This window comes from Somniosus microcephalus, chromosome 12, assembly GCF_052327205.1.
Source record: "Somniosus microcephalus isolate GS21.2 chromosome 12, FLI_Smic_1.0, whole genome shotgun sequence".
NCBI lineage: Eukaryota > Metazoa > Chordata > Chondrichthyes > Squaliformes > Somniosidae > Somniosus > Somniosus microcephalus.
The window spans coordinates 207,767,708-207,788,968 of record NC_140998.1 but is presented as its reverse complement, the minus strand read 5'-3'; the positions used below and the strand labels follow the sequence as shown (position 1 = coordinate 207,788,968).

At 54.9% G+C, this 21,261-nt stretch overlaps 1 protein-coding gene across 3 annotated transcripts in view; it reads right to left on the bottom strand.

The window, feature by feature from the left end:
• The window catches only part of bcam (basal cell adhesion molecule (Lutheran blood group)), a 350,665-nt gene that overhangs the window by 130,770 nt on the left and 198,634 nt on the right, over window positions 1-21,261 (bottom strand). For all 3 annotated transcript variants that reach the window (XM_086003960.1, XM_086003962.1, XM_086003963.1), the window contains one exon: window positions 7,015-7,129. In XM_086003960.1, the coding sequence (XP_085860086.1) occupies window positions 7,015-7,129 (115 nt within the window). The remainder of the gene's footprint in view (window positions 1-7,014; window positions 7,130-21,261) is intronic.

Sequence of the window (21,261 nt, the reverse complement as noted above, 5' to 3'; positions counted from 1 at the left end):
GGCCCAGAACTGACTAAACCCTATGCAGTAAGGGAACAGAGACCTTTCCAACATTTGGAAAGTTTTTTCGGAAGAGTAAAAAGGGGAATCTCGTCTTTGGGATGGAAGTTCGAGGGGAATGGCGGACGACGGGATAATTGAGGTGTATAAAATGATGAGGGGCCTGGATAGAGTGGATAGGAAGGACCGATTTCCCCTAGCAGAGAGGTCAATAACCAGGGGGGCAGAGATTGAAAGTAATTGGTGGAAGGATTAGAGGGGAGTTGAGGAGAACTTTCTTCACCCAGAGGGTGGTGGGGGTCTGGAACTCACTGCCTGAAAGGGTGGTAGAGGCAGAAACCCTCATCACATTTAAAAAGTACCTGGATATTCACTTGAAGTGCCGTAACCTGCAGGGCTACGGACCGAGAGCTGGAAAGTGGGATTGGGCCGGATAGCTCCTTGTCGGCCGGCGCGGACACGATGGGCCGAATGGCCTCCTTCTGTGCCATGAATTTCTATGATTCTTTGACTTGTCACAAATGGGATATGACCCACCCCCCAACCCCCCTCCCTCCCCAGAGAGGATCAGCAACAAAGGCCCACTGAGGTCCTCGGCGGAGACCTGGGCCTTCGACAGGGGCGGGTCAGGGGTCAACTGGGGAGAGAGGAGGCCGGCACCAGGCCCTCTCCCTCCACGGGGCCCAGCTCAGGGCCGTTACCATGGGGATCAGGGGGCGGGTGGGTGTAGGGGGAAAGCTCCAATCAGTTTCCAGATGCTCCCTCCAATCAGCAGCCAGTAAACACAATGGGGCTTTGACCACATCAGGTTGGGTTCCAAACAAAATGGCCGCCTCCCCCCGCCAACAAATCGTTCTCGAGCGCCGTAACCGAGGGTGACCGTAGCTATTACCCTTGTTAACATTCAGGCTCTTCCCCCATTAGCCGGCTCACCAGATCCTTGGGGAGTGTCGCGTCTCCTATTGGCCAGACTCCAAGGCCCGCCCCCCCCCCGCCCTCACTATAAATATAGTCGGGGAACAGTGCGGTCCCAGAAGGCCCCGGTGCATGACTGGATATCCCTCCACACCGCAGGCGGTTCCTCGGCGCGAAGCTTTTCCCTACAGATGTGCGCAGCTGGGCCAGCTGAGCGGCCGAAGGTCGAGCCACATAATCCAAACGGTCAAGCGGACCCTAATCTTTGAGGCGGTTCTGCTCGAGTTACTTCTTTGGGCAACTGGTTGGCGGAGGGCCGAGGCGAATTGTGACAAAATGGCTGGGGGCCCCCACCCCCCGTTCGGATAGGGTCACTGGCGTGAGCTGGCCGCAGAAAGGTCACGGCTCAGCGACCTCCCCACCACTCTCCGAGGACCAAGGCTTAAAAACATGGGCCTCCCAGACGCGGGAGACAGGCGGCGCGGGCACCCGCAGTCCTGAGCCTCGAAACCTCACAAGTACAAGTCTGTGGGTTATTTTTTTAATATTCGTTCATGGGATGTGGGCGTCGCTGGCAAGGCCAGCATTTATTGCCCATCCCTAGTTGCCCTCGAGGAAGGTGGCGTTGAGCCCTCGAGTCACCCGCCCGCGACATCCCGAGATAAAAAAAAACGCCCAGCGGCAGATTTGAGCCAAAGAATTCGGGGAGAAACTATGCCATTGGCGTTTCAGGTGATGGTTGTTGGGAGCTGCAGAGACTCGCAGTGCAGAAGGAGGCCATTCGGCCCCTCGAGCCTGTGCCGACTCCTTGAAGGCCGCCCCCCCTCCGCCTCGTCACGGAAACCGCATTTGGGCGTCGGCTTTGAGCAAGCCATTTTCACCCAGAATCCAAAGCAGGACGGAGGCCATCTTGGCAGGCCAGCAGAGCAGCCGGTGGCGGACAGAAGAGCTGAGGAAGGAGAGCCGAAAGAGTCGAGCAGGAACAGCGCTGGTGCAAGGAGCCCTGTGGTGGATCGGCGGGCGTTGGGGCGGGGAGGGCTCAGCTCAATTTACAGTCACGTTTCACCGGCTCCCGCGCCAACCGATTGGACGCAAGGTACTTCCGTAACCAGAGCGTGCGAACAAGGCGGATGGATTGGTCTTGGCTTAGGTCCTGGCAGAAGGACCCTTGTGGCGTGTAACCCTTCCCAAAGAAGCAGGAGCTGAGGTCGGGCAAGAGCAGATTGTTGACAGAAGCACAGGGGTCGAAGGCCATGACCCTCTGAACCACAGACAGGCTAAGCATGAGGAACAAACATGGCAGGCAGATGATATCGAATCCGTGGGTTGGTGGGGAGAGTTTTCCTTGTTTTCCCCCCCTCTGGAAAAAACATCAAGAAACACAAAGACTTTAATAATGTACGGTCGTCACCCACTATCACAAACTCCTAGACACCAACACACACGTCGGCTTATCCGGGGAGATGACATCTCGCTGAGGCTGGAGTAGATCTCCCACCAACCCCGCTCTCCCCGAGTCTGATCGAAGTGGGGAAATTTGAGGAATGGAATACAAATCACAGTGTCCCATCAAACACTCCCAGGGCAGGTACAGCACGGGTTAGATACAGAGTAAAGCTCCCTCTACACTGTCCCATCAAACACTCCCAGGGCAGGTACAGCACGGGTTAGATACAGAGTAAACTCCCTCTACACTGTCCCATCAAACACTCCCAGGGCAGGTACAGCACGGGTTAGATACAGAGTAAAGCTCCCTCTACACTGTCCCATCAAACACTCCCAGGGCAGGTACAGCACGGGTTAGATACAGAGTAAAGCTCCCTCTACACTGTCCCATCAAACACTCCCAGGGCAGGTACAGCACGGGTTAGATACAGAGTAAAGCTCCCTCTACACCGTCCCATCAAACACTCCCAGGGCAGGTACAGCATGGGGTTAGATACAGAGTAAAGCTCCCTCTACACTGTCCCATCAAACACTCCCAGCGCAGGTACAGCACGGGGTTAGATACAGAGTAAAGCTCCCTCGTCCCATCAAACACTCCCAGGGCAGGTACAGCACGGGGTTAGATGCAGAGTAAAGCTCCCTCTACACTGTCCCATCAAACACTCCCAGGGCAGGTACAGCACGGGGTTAGATACAGAGTAAAGCTCCCTCTACACTGTCCCATCAAACACTCCCAGCGCAGGTACAGCATGGGGTTAGATACAGAGTAAAGCTCCCTCTACACTGTCCCATCAAACACTCCCAGGGCAGGTACAGCATGGGTTAGATACAGAGTAAAGCTCCCTCTGCACTGTCCCATCAAACACTCCCAGGGCAGGTACAGCACGGGTTAGATACAGAGTAAAGCTCCCTCTACACTGTCCCATCAGACACTCCCAGGACAGGTACAGCACGGGTTAGATACAGAGTCAAGCTCCCTCTACACTGTCCCATCAAACACTCCCAGGGCAGGTACAGCACAGGTTAGATACAGAGTAAAGCTCCCTCTACACTGTCCTATCAAACACTCCCAGGGCAGGTACAGTTATATCGTCAATTTAGGAGGTGGTCAGGGCCTGAATTTGATGCCTTCCTTTCTGCTGGGCCTTCAGGGAGTGTGAACCGGGGTGAAAGGTCACCGCCACTCTCCTCCCCCCTCACGAGAATGTTTGACCTCAATCTGCTTTGAGGGAAGGGGTAGGGGGTCGAGGGAGTGTTGGACGCACGCGCGAGTAAAGGAGGTTTAACCGTAACCGGGGGAAACGGCGATGAGGCGTTCTGCGTTCTAGAAAGGCCGAGGCTTCTAACCAATTGGCGTGAGATTCGGTCCACGGTGTGTCAGGTGAGCAAGCTCCAATGACAGAAGGGACTGGGCGTGTGAGGTGGTGGTGGGACGGCGGGAGGTTTGTCGTGACAGGAGCGGAGTTTGTCCTAATGAGTTGCGACCGTATTCATTCCATCTTATATTATATCTACAACAACAAGGAGATGAATGTCCTGGCTCTCTGTTTGTAAGAGCAGTGGGAAACACTTTGCAATGACTGAGATGTTACAGGTCCACCAGCAGAATCGCACGTTGTCTTCATCCCTCAGTGTATTCATTTCCATCCTTGTCAATCTTCCCTCTGGTATACTGATCTTCAAACCCCAACTTAACACTGGGGGAGAAAGCAAGAAAGACAGAGAGTGACCATCCAGACCAGAATAACCCAGGCTAGAATAACCCTGACCTGGATAACCCAGGCCAGTATAACCCAGACTAGAATAAAACAGACCAGAATAACACAGACCAGAATAACACAGACCAGAATAACACGGACCAGAGTAACACAGACCAGAATAACACAGACCAGAGTAACACAGACCAGAATAACACAGACCAGAGTAACACGGACCAGAGTAACACGGACCAGAGTAACACGGACCAGACTAACACGGACCAGAGTAACACAGACCAGAGTAACACAGACCAGAGTAACACAGACCAGAATAACACAGACCAGAGTAACACAGACCAGAATAACACGGACCAGAGTAACACAGACCAGAGTAACACAGACCAGAGTAACACAGACCAGAATAACACAGACCAGAGTAACACGGACCAGAGTAACACGGACCAGAGTAACACAGACCAGAGTAACACAGACCAGAGTAACACAGACCAGAATAACACAGACCAGAGTAACACAGACCAGAATAACACGGACCAGAGTAACACGGACCAGAGTAACACAGACCAGAGTAACACAGACCAGAGTAACACAGACCAGAATAACACGGACCAGAGTAACACGGACCAGAATAACACGGACCAGAATAACACGGACCAGAATAACACGGACCAGAATAACACAGACCAGAATAACACAGACTAGAGTAACACAGACCAGAATAACACAGACCAGAATAACACAGACCAGAATAACACAGACCAGAATAACACAGACCAGAGTATCACAGACCAGAATAACATGGACCAGAGTAACACAGACCAGAATAACACAGACCAGAATAACACAGACCAGAATAACACAGGCCAGAGTAACAGACCAGAATAACACAGACCAGAGTAACACGGACCAGAGTAGCACGGACCAGAGTAACACGGACCAGAGTAACACGGACCAGAGTAACACGGACCAGAGTAACACGGACCAGAATAACACAGACCAGAGTAACACAGACCAGAGTAACACGGACCAGAGTAACACGGACCAGAGTAACACGGACCAGAGTAACACGGACCAGAGTAACACGGACCAGAGTAAACACAGACCAGAGTGACACGGACCAGAATAACACGGACCAGAATAACACAGACCAGAATAACACAGGAAAGGAGAGAAAGAGAGAACGAGAGAGAGAAAGAGAGAAAGAAGAAAGAAAAAGAAATAAAGAAAGCGAGACAAAGAAAGAGAGAAGGAAAGAGAAAGAAAGAGAGAAAGAATGAAGGAAAGAAAGAAGGAAAGAATTTCCCCACATTATACTCCACCTGCCACCTTATTGCCCACTGACTTAACCTGCCTCTATCCCTTTGTGTTCTCCTCACAGCTCACTGTCCCACCTAGCTTTGTATCATCAGCAAACTTGGATACGTTACACTCGGTCCCTTCATCCAAATTATTGAAGTGGATTGTGAATAGCTGAGGCCCAAGCACTGATCCTGGCGGCACCCCACCAGTTACAACCTGCCAACCCGAAAATGACCCGTTTATTCCTACTCTCTGTTTTCTGTCCATTAACCTATCCTCAATCTATGCTAGTATATTATCCCAGAAGGTCGTGGGTTCGAGCCCCACTCCAGAGACTTGAGCTCATAATCCAGGCCGACAATCCCGGTACCAGTATTGAGGGAGTGCTGCACTGTCGGAGGGGCAGTACTGAGGGAGCGCTGCACTGTCGGAGGGGCAGTACTGAGGGAGCGCTGCACTGTCGGAGGGGCAGTACTGAGGGAGCGCTGCACTGTCGGAGGGGCAGTACTGAGGGAGTGCTGCACTGTCGGAGGGGCAGTACTGAGGGAATGCCGCACTGTCGGAGGGGCAGTGCTGAGCGAGTGCCGCACTGTCAGAAGGGCAGTACTGAGGGAGCGCCGCACTGTCGGAGGGGCAGTACTGAGGGAGCGCCGCATTGTCGGGGGGGCAGTACTGAGGGAACGCCGCACTGTCGGAGGGGCAGTACTGAGGGAGCGCCGCACTGTCGGAGGGGCAGTACTGAGGGAGCGCCGCACTGTCGGAGGGGCAGTACTGAGGGAGCGCCGCACTGTCGGAGGGGCAGTACTGAGGGAGCGCCGCACTGTCGGAGGGGCAGTACTGAGGGAGCGCCGCACTGTCGGAAGGGCAGTACTGAGGGATCGCCGCACTGTCGGAAGGGCAGTACTGAGGGAGCGCCTGACTGTCGGAGGGGCAGTACTGAGGGAGCGCTGCACTGTTGGATGGGCAGTACTGAGGGAGCGCCGCACTGTCGGAGGGGCAGTACTGAGGGAGCGCCGCACTGTTGGAGGGGCAGTACTGAGGGAGCGCCGCAAGGTCGGAGGTGCCGTCTTTCAGATGAGACATTAAATCGAGGCCCCGCTTGCCCTCTCAGGTGGACATAAAAGATCTCATGGGCACTATTTTGCAGAAGAACAGGGGGAGTTCTCCCTGGTGTCCTTGGGCCAATATTTATCCCTCAATCATCATCACTAAAAACAGATGATCTGGTCACTATCACATTGGTGTTTGCGGGAGCTTGCTGTGCGCAAATTGTCTGCCGCGTTTCCTACATTACAACAGTGACCAGACTTCAGAAATGCACTTCATTGGCTGTGAAGCGCTCTGCGACATCCCGAGGTCGTGAAAGGCGCTATAGAAATGCAAGTCTTTCTTCTTACCTCCAGCATTCCTGCCCCTCCTCCAACCAAAAGTCGACTTGTCCCGTGACAAAATGGCAGCCCCCGTGACCCGCTCGAAAGGGTCGGTTGACGCCTCATTCTAGAACCTCAACAGTGACTCTTGACCCCCGCGCCCCGGAGAGATACCACGCGCCGTGCAGGGTGTCGGTCGGTGGCTTTGACTGCGCAGAAGGCCGGATGCACTGTGTGTGGGGGGGGGAGGGGTTGCCACGGTAACTCACCCGATCTCCAGCGGGCCTCTTCTCCCCATTCAAGCCCAGCAGGCCGGAGGTCTCAGGCGATTGGCCCGTCTTCATCTCCACCACAATGTCATCGTTTTTGACCTCAGTGTGAACTCTGGAGAAAAGGGAAGGAGGGCACAGGGATTGGTTGGGCTTCTTTCCTTCTTTCCTCTTCCACGCCCCGCTCTCGCGGACTCACCGCGCCGAAATCACGACCCATGGCAGCGTCTCCCGCTCGACCTTGGCCTACTTTTCTCCCAGAACCTCCCAACTAGTGGGACGCCTCTCGCTTCCTTCGGATGTCCCCCCAGCCAATTCACTGCACATCCTTGTGCTTCAGTTAGACAGAGCCTTGGTCCGACCCTGTCTAGGAGTGACTGCTTTCAGTTCTGGGCCCCGCACCTCAGGAACGATATCTTGGCCTTGGAGGGGGAGCAGATTCCCCAGAATATGGGAAGTTAGAATGGCGAGTTAGGCCACAGCTGGAATACTGTGTGCAGTTCTGGTCGCCACACTATAGGAAGGATGTGATTGCATTGGAGAGGGTGCAGAGGAGAGTCACCAGGATGTTACCTGGGCTGGAGTGCTTCAGCTATGAAGAGAGACTGGACAGGCTGGGGTTGTTTTCCTTAGAGCAGAGAAGGCTGAGGGGGGACCTGATTGAGGTGTACACAATTTTAGGGGCATAGATAGCGTGGATAGAAAGGAACTTTTCCCCTTAGTAGAGGGCTCAATAACCAGGGGGCATAGTTTCAAGGTAAGGGGCAGGAGGTTTAGAGGGGATTTGAGGAGAAACTTTTTCACCCAGAGGGTGGTTGGAATCTGGAACTCACTGCCTGAAAGGGTGGTAGAGGCAGGAACCCTCACAACATTCAAGAAGCATTTGGATGAGCACTTGAAACGCCACAGCATACAAGGCTACGGACCAAGTGCTGGAAAATGGGATTAGAATAGACAGGGCTTGATGGCCAGCGTGGACACGATGGGCCGAAGGGCCTCTTTCTGTGCTTTATAACTCTATCACTCTATAATGATGCCCGGGGCTGAAAAGGTTAAATTACGAGGACAGGTTGCACAAACTAGGCTTGTAGTCCCTCGAGTTTAGAAGATTAAGGGGTGATCTAATCGAGGTGTTTGAGATGATTAAAGGATTCGATAGGGTTGAGAGTGAGAAACTATTTCCTCTGGTGGGGGGAGTCCAGAACAAGGGGGCAGAACCTTAACATTAGAGCCAGGCCGTTCAGGGGTGATGTCAGGAAGCACTTCTTCACACAAAGGGTGCTGGAAATCTGGAACTCTCTCCCCCAAAATGCTGTTGGGGCTGGGGGACCAATCGATGCTTTCAAGACTGAGGTCAATAGATTTTTGTTGGGTACGGGTATCGAGGGATACGGAGCAAAGGCGGGTAGATGGAGGTGTGGTAGATCAGCCATGATCTGAATGAATGGGCCTCCTCCTCTTCCTGTGTAACAGGCTCGAGGGGCTGAATGGCCTCCTCCTCTTCCTGTGTAACAGGCTCCAGGGGCTGAATGGGCCTCCTCCTGTTCCTGTGTAACAGGCTCGAGGGGCTGAATGGGCCTCCTCCTGTTCCTGTGTAACAGGCTCGAGGGGCTGAATGGGCCTCCTCCTCTTCCTGTGTAACAGGCTCGAGGGGCTGAATGGCCTTATCCTGTTCCTATGTAACAGGCTCGAGGGAATAAATGGCTTCCTCCTCTTTCTATGTAACAGGCTCGAGCGGCTGAATGGGCCTCCTCCTGTTCCTGTGTAACAGGCTCGAGGGGCTGAATGGACCTCCTCCTCTTCCTGTGTAACAGGCTCGAGGGGCTGAATGGGCCTCCTCCTCGTCCTGTGTAACAGGCTCGAGGGGCTGAATGGCCTTATCCTGTTCCTATGTACCAGGCTCGAGGGAATAAATGGCTTCCTCCTCTTTCTATGTAACAGGCTCGAGCGGCTGAATGGGCCTCCTCCTGTCCCTGTGTAACAGGCTCGTGGGGCTGAATGGGCCTCCTCCTGTTCCTGTATAACAGGCTCGAGCGGCTGAATGGGCCTCCTCCTGTTCCTATGTAACAGGCTCGAGCGGCTGAATGGGCCTCCTCCTGTTCCTATGGTAACGGGCTCGAGGGGCTTAATGGTCTCCCCCTGTTCTTATGGTAACAGGGTCGAGGGGCTGAATGGCCTATCCTGTTCCTATGGTAACAGTCTCGAGGGGCTGAAAGGTCCTCCTCCTGTTCCTAAGTAACAGGCTCGAGGGGCTGAAAGGGCCTCCTCCTGGTCCTATGTAACAGGCTCGAGAGGCTGAAAGGGCTCCTCCTGTTCCTGTATAACAGGCCCGAGGGGCTGAAAGGGCCTCCTCCTGTTCCTGTGTAACAGGCTCGAGGGGCTGAAAGGGCTCCTCCTGTTCCTGTATAACAGGCTCGAGAGGCTGAAAGGGCTCCTCCTGTTCCTGTATAACAGGCTCGAGGGGCTGAAAGGGCCTCCTCCTGTTCCTGTGTAACAGGCTCGAGAGGCTGAAAGGGCCTCCTCCTGTTCCTGTGTAACAGGCTCGAGGGGCTGAATGGGCCTCCTCCTGTTCCTATGTAACAGGCTCGAGAGGCTGAATGGGCCTCCTCCTGTTCCTGTATAACAGGCCCGAGGGGCTGAAAGGGCCTCCTCCTGTTCCTGTATAACAGGCTCGAGGGGCTGAAAGGGCCTCCTCCTGTTCCTGTGTAACAGGCTCGAGAGGCTGAAAGGGCCTCCTCCTGTTCCTATGTAACAGGCTCGAGAGGCTGAAAGGGCTCCTCCTGTTCCTGTATAACAGGCCCGAGGGGCTGAAAGGGCTCCTCCTGTTCCTGTATAACAGGCCCGAGGAGCTGAAAGGGCCTCCTCCTCTTCCTATGTTCCTGAATGGTGGGTCTAGTTCCCAATGGAAATCCTACTGAGTTGACGTGCTTACATTTCAGTATGGTGCCTCACAAAGCAGAAGGGAGGGAGGTTTCTTTGCTGTGTTAATTATACTAAACCTTTATTAATCACTGGGTAGGCCTCAGCTGGAGTATTGTGTCCAATTCTGAGCACCGCACTTTAGGAAGGATGTCAAGGCGTTGGAGAGGGTGCAGAGGAGATTGACAGGAATGGTACCAGGGATGAGAGACTTCAGTTACGTGGAGAGACTGGAGAAGCTGGGGTTGTTCTCCTTAGAGCAGAGAAGGTTAAGAGGAGATTTAATAGAGGCGTTCAGAATCATGAGGGTTTTTGATCGAGTAAATAAGGAGAAACTGTTTCCAGTGGCAGGCGGGTCGGTAACCAGAGGACACAGATTGAAGATAATCGGCCAAAGAACCAGAGGGGGCGATGAGGAGAATGTTTTTACGCAGCGAGTTGTTGTGATCTGGAACGCGCTGCCTGAAAGGGCGGTGGGAGCAGATTCAATAGTAACTTTCAAAAGGGGAATTGGATACATATTTGAAAAGGAAAATGGCTCTGGGGAAAGAGCAGGGGGGAGTGGGACTAATTAGAGAGCTTGTTCAAAGAGCCGGCACAGGAACGATGGGCCGAATGGCCTCCTCCTGTGCTGAAAGATTCAATGATTTTGGGGGGATTTAGAACTGGCGGACGAGAGAAAGCAACGGGCGGTTGTGAATGGAGCTTTGGCACGGCCAGGGGTCACGGGGTGAGGGGTGACAGAGGTCAGAGCTGTGGAGGTCACGGGGGTCATGAACGGGAGGCCATTGCTGTTCACAGTAGAGAAGGCTGAATGGGCAGGTGACGACAGATTGATAGGAGGCCCCAAACTCCAGGGAAAGAGGCAACTACACGACGTTCGGGATAGAATGACAAAAAGAAAGAACTAGCCTTTCACAACCTCAGGACGTCCCAAATTGCTTCACACCCAATGAAATACTTTCGCAGTGTAGTCACTGTCGTAATACAGGAAACGTGGCTGCTAATTCACGCACAGCAAGCGCCCACAAACAGCAATGCGATAATGAGCAGATCATCTGTTTTTGTTATGGTGGTTGAGGGATAAATATTGGCCCCAGGACACCGGGTATAACTCCCCTGCTCTTCTTCGAAATAGTGCTATGGGGTCTTTTTCGTCCACCTGAGAGAGCAGACGGGGCCTCAGTTTAATGTCTCATCCAAAAGACGGCACCTCCGACAGTGCGGCGCTCCCTCAGTACTGACCCTCCAACAGTGCAGCGCTCCCTCAGTACTGACCCTCCGACAGTGCACTGCTCCCTCAGTACTGACCCTCCGACAGTGCGGCGCTCCCTCAGTAGTGCCCCTCCAACAGTGCGGCGCTCCCTCAGTACTGACCCTCCGACAGTGCAGTGCTCCCTCAGTACTGACCCTCCGACAGTGCGGCGCTCCCTCAGTAGTGCCCCTTCGACAGTGCGGCGCTCCCTCAGTACTGCCGCTCCGACAGTGCGGCGCTCCCTCAGTACTGCCCTCCAACAGTGCAGTGCTCCCTCAGCACCGCCCCTCCAACAGTGCGGTGCTCCCTCAGTACTGACCCTCCGACAATGCGGCACTCCCTCAGTACTGCCCCTTCGACAGTGTGGCGCTCCCTCAGCACTGCCCCTCCGACAGTGCAGCGCTCTCTCAGTACTGACCCTCCAACAGTGCAGCGCTCCCTCAGTACTGACCCTCCGACAGTGCGCTGCTCCCTCAGTACTGACCCTCCGACAGTGCGGCGCTCCCTCAGTAGTGCCCCTCTGACAGTGCGGCACTCCCTCAATACTGACCCTCCGACAGTGCAGCACTCCCTCAGTACTGCCCCTCCGACAGTGCAGTGCTCCCTCAGTACTGCCCCTCCGACAGTGCAGTGCTCCCTCTGCCCCTCCGAAAGTGCGGCGCTCCCTCAGTACTGCCCCTCCGACAGTGCGGCGCTCCCTCAGGACTGCCCCTCCAACAGTGCGGCGCTCCCTCAGTACTGCCCCTCCAACAGTGGGGCGCTCCCTCAGTACCGCCCCTCCGACAGTGCAGCACTCTCTCAGTACTGCCCCTCCGAGAGTGCGGTGCTCCCTCAGCACTGCCCCTGTGACAGTGCAGCGCTCCCTCAGCACTGCCCCTCTGACAGTGCAGCGCTCCCTCAGCACTGCCCCTCTGACAGTGCAGCGCTCCCTCAGCACTGCCCCTCTGACAATAATACAAAAATCCCGAGCAGCTGTCAATGCATTCGATTTGAAGGTTCATCTCCGGACCCCTTCTCCCCGTCTCCAGATTCCTCAATGAAAAATATGATGTGGTGGTACAAGGATTTATTTACACTGCGCAGGCAGGAGCTCATGTTCCACAGCACGATACATGCCTGTTAAAAATAGCACAGTGACAGCTGTCGACAGACTTCCTGCCGTTCTATCTCTATATCGGGCCCAACTACAAATAACTCCCTTAAAGGGAAGAAAGATTTTATATCAGAGCTTGTGGTGATTAATCGGAGGGATGTTAACACGGCGCCATTCAAGCATCGAATTTCATTACCAAACATTCCCAGGGTAAGTACAGCGCGGGTTAGATACAGAGCAAAGCTCCCTCTGCACTGTCCCATCAAACACTCCCAGGGCAGGTACAGCACGGGTTGATACAGAGTAAAGCTCCCTCTACACTGTCCCATCAAACGCTCTCAGGGCAGGTACAGCACAGGGTTAGATACAGAGTTAAGCTCCCTCTACACTGTCCCATCAAACACTCCCAGGGCAGGCACAGCACGGGTTGATACAGAGTAAAGCTCCCTCTACACTGTCCCATCAAACACTCCCAGGGCAGGTACAGCACGGGGTTAGATGCAGAGTAAAGCTCCCTCCACACTGTCCCATCAAACACTCCCGGGACAGCTACAGCACGGGTTAGGTACAGAGTAAAGCTCCCTCTACACTGTCCCATCAAACACATCCCAGGGCAGGTACAGCACGGGGTTAGATACAGAGTAAAGCTCCCTCTACACTGTCCCATCAAACACTCCCCGGGCAGGTACAGCATGGGTTATATACAAAGTAAAGCTCCCTCTACACGATCCAATCAAACACTCACAGGGCAGGTACAGCACAGGTTAGATACAGAGTAAAGCTCCCTCTACGCTGTCCCATCAAACACTCACAGGGCAGGTACAGCACGAGTTAGATACAGAGTAAAGCTCCCTCTGCACTGTCCCATCAAACACTCCCAGGGCAGGTACAGCACGGGTTAGATACAGAGTAAAGCTCCCTCTACACTGTCCCATCAAACACTCCCAGGACAGGTACAGCACGGGTTAGATACAGAGTAAAGCTCCCTCTACGCTGTCACATCAAACACTCCCAGGGCAGCTACAACACGGGTTAGATACAGAGTAAAGCACCCTCTACACTGTCCCATCAAACACTCCCAGGGCAGGTACAGCACGGGTTAAATACAGAGTAAAACTCCCTCTACACTGTCCCATCAAACACACCCAGGGCAGGTACAGCACGGGGTTAGATACAGAGTAAAGCTCCCTCTACACTGTCCCATCAAACACTCCCAGGGCAGGTACAGCACAGGGTTAGATACAGAGTAAAGCTCCCTCTACACTGTCCCATCAAACACTCCCAGGGCAGGTACAGCACGGGTTAGATACAGAGTAAATCTCCATCTACACTGTCCCATCAAACACTCCCAGGGCAGGTACAGCACGGGTTAGATACAGAGCAAAGCTCCCTCTGCACTGTCCCCATCAAACACTCCCAGGGCAGGTACAGCACGGGTTAGATACAGAGTAAAGCTCCCTCTACACTGTCCCATCAAACACTCCCAGGGCAGGTACAGCACGGGTTAGATACAGAGCAAAGCTCCCTCTACAGTGTCCCATCAAACACTCCCAGGGCATGTACAGCACGGGTTAGATACAGAGCAAAGCTCCCTCTACACTGTCCCATCAAACACTCCCAGGGCAGGTACAGCACGGGGTTAGATACAGAGTAAAGCTCCCTCTACACTGTCCCCATCAAACACTCCCAGGGCAGGTACAGCACGGGTTAGATACAGAGTAAAGCTCCCTCTACACTGTCCCATCAAACACTCCCAGGGCAGGTACAGCACGGGTTAGATACAGAGTAAATCTCCCTCTACCGTGTCCCATCAAACACTCCCAGGGCAGGTGCAGCACGGGTTAGATACAAAGTAAAGCTCCCTCTACACTGTCCCATCAAACACTCCCAGGGCAGGTACAGCACGGGTTAGATACAGAGTAAAGCTCCCTCTACACTGTCCCATCAAACACTCCCAGGGCAGGTACAGCACGGGTTAGATACAGAGTAAATCTCCCTCTACCGTGTCCCATCAAACACTCCCAGGGCAGGTACAGCACGGGTTAGATACAAAGTAAAGCTCCCTCTACACTGTCCCATCAAACACTCCCAGGGCAGGTACAGCACGGGTTAGATACAGAGTAAAGCTCCCTCTACACTGTCCCATCAAACACTCCCAGGGCAGGTACAGCACGGGTTAGGTACAGAGTAAAGCTCCCTCTACACTGTCCCATCAAACACTCCCAGGGCAGGTACAGCACGGGTTGATACAGAGTAAAGCTCCCTCTACACTGTCCCATCAAACGCTCTCAGGGCAGGTACAGCACAGGGTTAGATACAGAGTTAAGCTCCCTCTACACTGTCCCATCAAACACTCCCAGGGCAGGCACAGCACGGGTTGATACAGAGTAAAGCTCCCTCTACACTGTCCCATCAAACACTCCCAGGGCAGGTACAGCACGGGGTTAGATGCAGAGTAAAGCTCCCTCCACACTGTCCCATTAAACACTCCCGGGACAGGTACAGCACGGGTTAGGTACAGAGTAAAGCTCCCTCTACACTGTCCCATCAAACACATCCCAGGGCAGGTACAGCACGGGGTTAGATACAGAGTAAAGCTCCCTCTACACTGTCCCATCAAACACTCCCCGGGCAGGTACAGCATGGGTTATATACAAAGTAAAGCTCCCTCTACACTGTCCCATCAAACACTCACAGGGCAGGTACAGCACGGGTTAGATACAGAGTAAAGCTCCCTCTACACTGTCCCATCAAACACTCACAGGGCAGGTACAGCACGAGTTAGATACAGAGTAAAGCTCCCTCTGCACTGTCCCATCAAACACTCCCAGGGCAGGTACAGCACGGGTTAGATACAGAGTAAAGCTCCCTCTGCACTGTCCCATCAAACACTCCCAGGGCAGGTACAGCACGGGTTAAATACAGAGTAAAGCTCCCTCTACACTGTCCCCATCAAACACTCCCAGGGCAGGTACAGCACGGGTTAGATACAGAGTAAAGCTCCCTCTCCACTGTCCCATCAAACACTCCCAGGGCAGGTACAGCACGGGTTAGATACAGAGTAAAGCTCCCTCTACACAGTGCCTCAGCACCCGTTACTGCTGCCGAAACCCTCATCCATGCCTTTGTTACCTCTAGACTTGACTATTCCAACACACTCCTGGCCGGCCTCCCACATTCCACTCTACGTAAACTTGAGGTCATCTGAAACTCGGCTGCCCGTGTCCTAACTCGCACCAAGTCCCGTTCGCCCATGTCCCCTGTGCTCGCTGACCTATGGTGACTCCCGCTCCGGCAACGCCTTGATATTAAAATTCTCATCCTGGTCTTCAAATCCCTCCATGGCCTCCTCGCCCCTCCCTATCTCTGTAATCTCCTCCAGCCCCACAACCCCCCGAGATATCTGCGCTCCTCTAATTCTGCCCTCTTGAGCATCACTGATTATAATCGCTCAACAATTGGCGGCCGTGCCTTCTGTTGCCTGGGCCCTAAGCTCTGGAATTCCCTCCCTAAACCTCTCCGCCTCTCTCTCCTCCTTTAAGATGCTCCTTAAAACTGACCTCTGTGAACAAGCTTTTGGTCACCTGCCCTAATATCTCCTGATGTGGCTCGGTGTCAAAGTTTGTTTGATAATCGCTCCTGTGAAGCGACCTGGGGACGATTCACTACTTTAACGGCGCTATGTGAATGCAGGTTGCTGTTGTTGATAGAGGGCAGGATGGAACTCAGACGCGATGCCCTCACAGTCGATCAGTCCGCCAGCATCAAGCCTCGCTCGCAATGGCGGGCAGAGGTTACTGGAATGGCAATGGCAGCTGTGGATTGGTCGACTTTCAGGAGGTAAAACTGAATGCCAGGCGGAGAGGAATGGAAAGATCCAAGCATTGAATCCCTTCCCCCCTCGGACCTTCAATCTTGCTTTATACAGCCTCGGCTTAATTAGGTGACATCATTAAATAAACATTAGGACAGCATTTTGGCTGTGATGAGATTGGCCGCCAAGGCTCCACTATCTCTCTCATCTCTAATGAACTCCAGCAGGACTAATTAATTCCTTCGATCGCTCCATCAAGCCGCCTGTCGCGTCTGCAGCTTATGCTCAAAGATTATTTTCCTCCCTCCCTCCTGAACTGTCATATCTCCTTCCTTCTCATTTATTCACCAGAAGTCCGTTCTCTGCAACACTGGGAGACCTGCTCCCCTAGCGTGAGAGTCCGTTCTACCCCCCACCCCGCTACCGGGCCAGGATCCAAGTCTATCGCCCTCTCACAGTCTCTCTATCTCTCACAGTCGCACTCAGCTCGCTCACTCTTCTCTCGCACTCTCAGTCTCTGACTCGGTAGAGAGAGAGGGAGACTCGAATCTCTCTTCCCTCTCTACCCCTCGTCACGAGCGAGAACAGTAGAGCTCGGGTCGCGCGCCAAGAACCAGTCTCGCTAGCCAAGTAGCGAGCGCAGACGAACTCTCAGCGCCCTCTACTCTCGCTCCCCTCTCTCTCCCCTACCCTCTCTCTCCCCCTACTCTCTCTCCCTCCTTACTCTCTCCCCCTACACTCTCTCCCCTACTCTCTCTCCAACTCTCACCTCTCTCAGCCCCCTACTCTCTCCCCTATCTCTCCCCTACTCTCTCTCTCTCCCTACTCTCTCTCCCCTACTCTCTCTCCCCTACTCTCTCTCTCCCCTACCTCTCTCGCCCCTAACTCTCTCTCCCCGACTCTCTCTCCCCTACTCTCTCTCCCCCTACTCTCTCTCCCCTACTCTCTCTCCCCCTACTCTCTCTCCCCCTATCTCTCTCCCCTACTCTCTCTCCCCTACTCTCGAGCGCCCCTACGTCTCTCGTGCGCCACGTAGAGAGCTCTCAGGGCCCGACGTAGACAGCTCTCGCGAAAGCCCCCCTAGCTCTCTCTCCCCCTACTCTCTCTCCCCCTACTCTCTCTCCCCCTACTCTCTCTCCCCCTACTCTCTCTCCCTACTCTCTCTCCCCCTACTCTCCCCCTACTCTCTCTCCCCCTACTCTCTCTCCCCTACTCTCTCTCCCCCTACTCTCTCTCCCCTACTCTCTCTCCCCCTACTCTCTCTCTCCCCCTACTCTCTCCCCTAGCGCTACTCGACCTCAACACTACTCGCCCCCCTACTCTCTCTCCCCCTACTCTCTCTCCCCACTCTCTCTAGCGAGACTCGTAGCGCTAACCTACTCTCGAGCCCGACTCTCTCGCCCCTACTCTCTCTCGACTAGAGCTACTCTCCCCCTACTCTCTCTCCCCTACTCTCTCTCCCCCTACTCTCTCTTCCCCCTACTCTCTCTCCCCTACTCTCTCTCCCCCTACTCTCTACCCCGGTACGAGAACGTCAGAGAGAGACAAGTAGAGAGAAACGTCGCGAGAGAAACGTCGACCCTGACCCTACTCTCTCTCCCCGTACTCTCTCTCACCCTACTCTCTCTCCCCCTACTCTCTCTCCCCCTACTCTCTCGAGAGCAACAGTAGAGGCAAACTCTCGCGCCCCTACTCTCTCTCCCCCTACTCTCTCTCGCCCCTACGACTCTCAGCCCGCTAACTAGAACTCGAGAAAAAGTAGAGAGAGAAAAAGTAAGCGAGAAGCGAGCCCCGTGACTCGAGCTCCCCTAGCCTCTCTCGCCCCCTACTCTCTCTCCCCCTACTCTCGAAAGTAGAGCCAGAGAAGTCGAGAGCGAACAGTAGAGAGCGCCCCAGTCTCGGCGCAACCCGCGAGCGCTCTCTCCGACCTCTCCTCCTCAGAGAGAAAGAGGCTCTCCCCCTCCTCTCTCTCCCCTAGAACTCTAAGCTCGCCCCAACACTCTCTCCCCTACTCTCTCCCCCTACTCTCTCTCCCCTACTCTCTCTCCCCCTACTCTCTCTCCCCCACTCTCTCGACCCCCTACTCTCTCTCGCCCCAACTCTCGCCCCTAGCTCTCTCCCCTACTCTGAGAAAAGAGAGCCCATAGAGAAACAGTCGAGAGAAAAGTAGAGTCCCCTACTCTCTCTCCCCAGACTCTCCCCCTACTCTCTCTCCCCCTACTCTCTCTCCCCCTACTCTCTCTCTCCTCCTCTCCTCCCCTCTCTCTCCCCACGAGAGCCAACGTCGAGCAGAGAACTCTCTCCCCTACTCTCTCTCCCCTACTCTCTCTCCCCTACTCTCTCTCCCCCCTACTCTCTCTCCCCCTACTCTCTCTCCCCCTACTCTCTCTCCCCCTCCTCTCTCTCCCCTACTCTCTCTCCCCCTACTCTCTCTCCCCAACTCTCTCTCCCCATCTCTCTCCCCCTACTCTCTCTCCCCTACTCTCTCTCCCCCTACTCTCTCTCCCCAACTCTCTCTCCCCATCTCTCTCTCCCCCTACTCTCTCTCCCCCTACTCTCTCTCCCCCTACTCTCTCTCCCCCTACTCTCTCTCCCCATCTCTCTCCCCCTACTCTCTCTCCCCCTACTCTCTCTCCCCCTACTCTCTCTCCCCCTACTCTCTCTCCCCAACTCTCTCTCCCCATCTCTCTCCCCCTACTCTCTCTCCCCTACTCTCTCTCCCCCTACTCTCTCTCCCCCTACTCTCTCTCCCCCTACTCTCTCCCCCTTACTATCTCTCCCCCTACTCTCTCTCTCCCCTACTCTCTCTCACCCTACTCTCTCTCCCCCTACTCTCTCTCCCCCTACTCTCTCTCCCCCTACTCTCTCTCTCCCCTAATCTCTCTCCCCTACTCTCTCCCCCTACTCTCTCTCCCCCTACTCTCTCTCCCCATACTCTCTCTCCCCCTACTCTCTCTCTCCCCCTACTCTCTCTCCCGCTACTCTCTCTCCCCTACTCTCTCTCTCCCCTACTCTCTCTCCCCCCTACTCTCTCTCCCCCTACTCTCTCTCCCCCTACTCTCTCTCCCCTACTCTCTCTCCCCCTACTCTCTCTCCCCCTACTCACTCTCCCCCTACTCTCTCTCCCCCTACTCTCTCTCTCCCTCCTCTCTCTCCCCTACTCTCTCTCCCCCTACTCTCTCTCCCCCTACTCTCTCTCCCCCTACTCTCTCTCCTCCTACTCTCTCTCCCCCTACTCTCTCTCCCCCTCCTCTCTCCCCCCTACTCTCTCTCCCCCTACTCTCTCTCCCCCTACTCTCTCTCCCCCTACTCTCTCTCCCCATACTCTATCTCCCCCTACTCTCTCTCTCCCCCTACTCTCTCTCCCCCTACTCTCTCTCCCCCTACTCTCTCTCCCCTACTCCCTCTCCCCCTTTTCTCTCTCCCCCTACACTCTCTCTCCCCCACTCTCTCCCCCTACTCTCTCTCCCCCTACTCTCTCTCCCCCTGCTCTCTCTCCCCCTACTCTCTCTCCCCCTACTCTCTCTCCCCTACTCTCTCTCCCCCTACTCTCTCTCCACCTACTCTCTCTCCCCCTACTCTCTCTCCCCCTACTCTCTCTCCCCCTACTCTCTCTCCCCCGACTCTCTCTCCCCTACTCTCTCTCCCCCTACTCTCTCTCCCCCTACTCTCTCTCCCCCTACTCTCTATCCCCCTACTCTCTCTCCCCCTACTCTCTCTCCCTTACTCTCTCTCCCCCTACTCTCTCTCCCCTACTCTCTCTCCCCCTACTCTCTCTCCCCCTACTCTCTCTCCCCCTACTCTCTATCCCCCTACTCTCTCTCCCCCTACTCTCTCTCCCCCTACTCTCTCTCCCCCTACTCTCTCTCCCCTACTCTCTCTCCCCCTACTCTCTCTCCCCTACTCTCTCTCTCCCTACTCTCTCTCTCCCCTACTCTCTCTCCCCCTACTCTCTCTCCCCCTACTCTCTCTCCCCTACTCTCTCTCCCCCTACTCTCTCTCCCCTACTCTCTCTCTCCCTACTCTCTCTCTCCCCTACTCTCTCTCCCCCTACTCTCTCTCCCCCTACTCTCTCTCCCCTACTCTCTCTCCCCCTACTCTCTCTCCCCCTACTCTCTCTCCCCTACTCTCTCTCCCCCTACTCTCTCTCCCCCTACTCTCTCTCCCCTACTCTCTCTCCCCCTACTCTCTCTCCCCCCTACTCTCTCTCCCCCTACTCTCTCTCCCCCTACTCTCTCTCCCCCTACTCTCTATCCCCCTACTCTCTCTCCCCCTACTCTCTCTCCCTTACTCTCTCTCCCCCCTACTCTCTCTCCCCTACTCTCTCTCCCCCTACTCTCTCTCCCCCTACTCTCTCTCCCCCTACTCTCTCTCCCCCTACTCTCTCTCCCCTACTCTCTCTCCCCCTACTCTCTCTCCCCCTACTCTCTCTCCCCCACTCTCTCTCCCCCTACTCTCTCTCCCCCTACTCTCTCTCCCCCTACTCTCTCTCCCCCTACTCTCTCTCCCCCTACTCTCTCTCCCCCTACTTTCTCTCCCCCTACTCTCTCTCCCCCTACTCTCTCTTCCCCTGCTCTCTCTCTCCCTACTCTCTCTCCCCCTACTCTCTCTCCCCTACTCTCTCTCCCCCTACTCTCTCTCCCCTACTCTCTCTCCCCCTACTCTCTCTCCCCTACTCTCTCTCCCACTACTCTCTCTCCCCTTACTCTCTCTCCCCCTACTTTCTCTCCCCCTCCTCTCTCTCTCCCCTACTCTCTCTCCCCCTACTCTCTCTCCCCCTACTCTCTCTCCCCCTACTCTCTCTCCCCTACTCTCTCTCCCCCTACTCTCTCTCCCCCTACTCTCTCTCCCCCTACTCTCTCTCCCCCTACTCTCTCTCCCCTACTCTCTCTCCCCCTACTTCTCTCCCCTCCTCTCTCTCTCCCCTACTCTCTCTCCCCCTACTCTCTCTCCCCCTACTCTCTCTCCCCCTACTCTCTCTCCCCTACTCTCTATCCCCCTACTGTCTCTCCCCCTACTCTCTCCCCCTACTCTCTCTCCCCCTACGCTCTCTCCCCTACTCTCTCTCCCCCTACTCTCTCTCCCCTACTCTCTCTCCCCCTACTCTCTCTCCCCTACTCTCTCTCCCCTACTCTCTCTCCCCCTACTCTCTCTCCCCTACTCTCT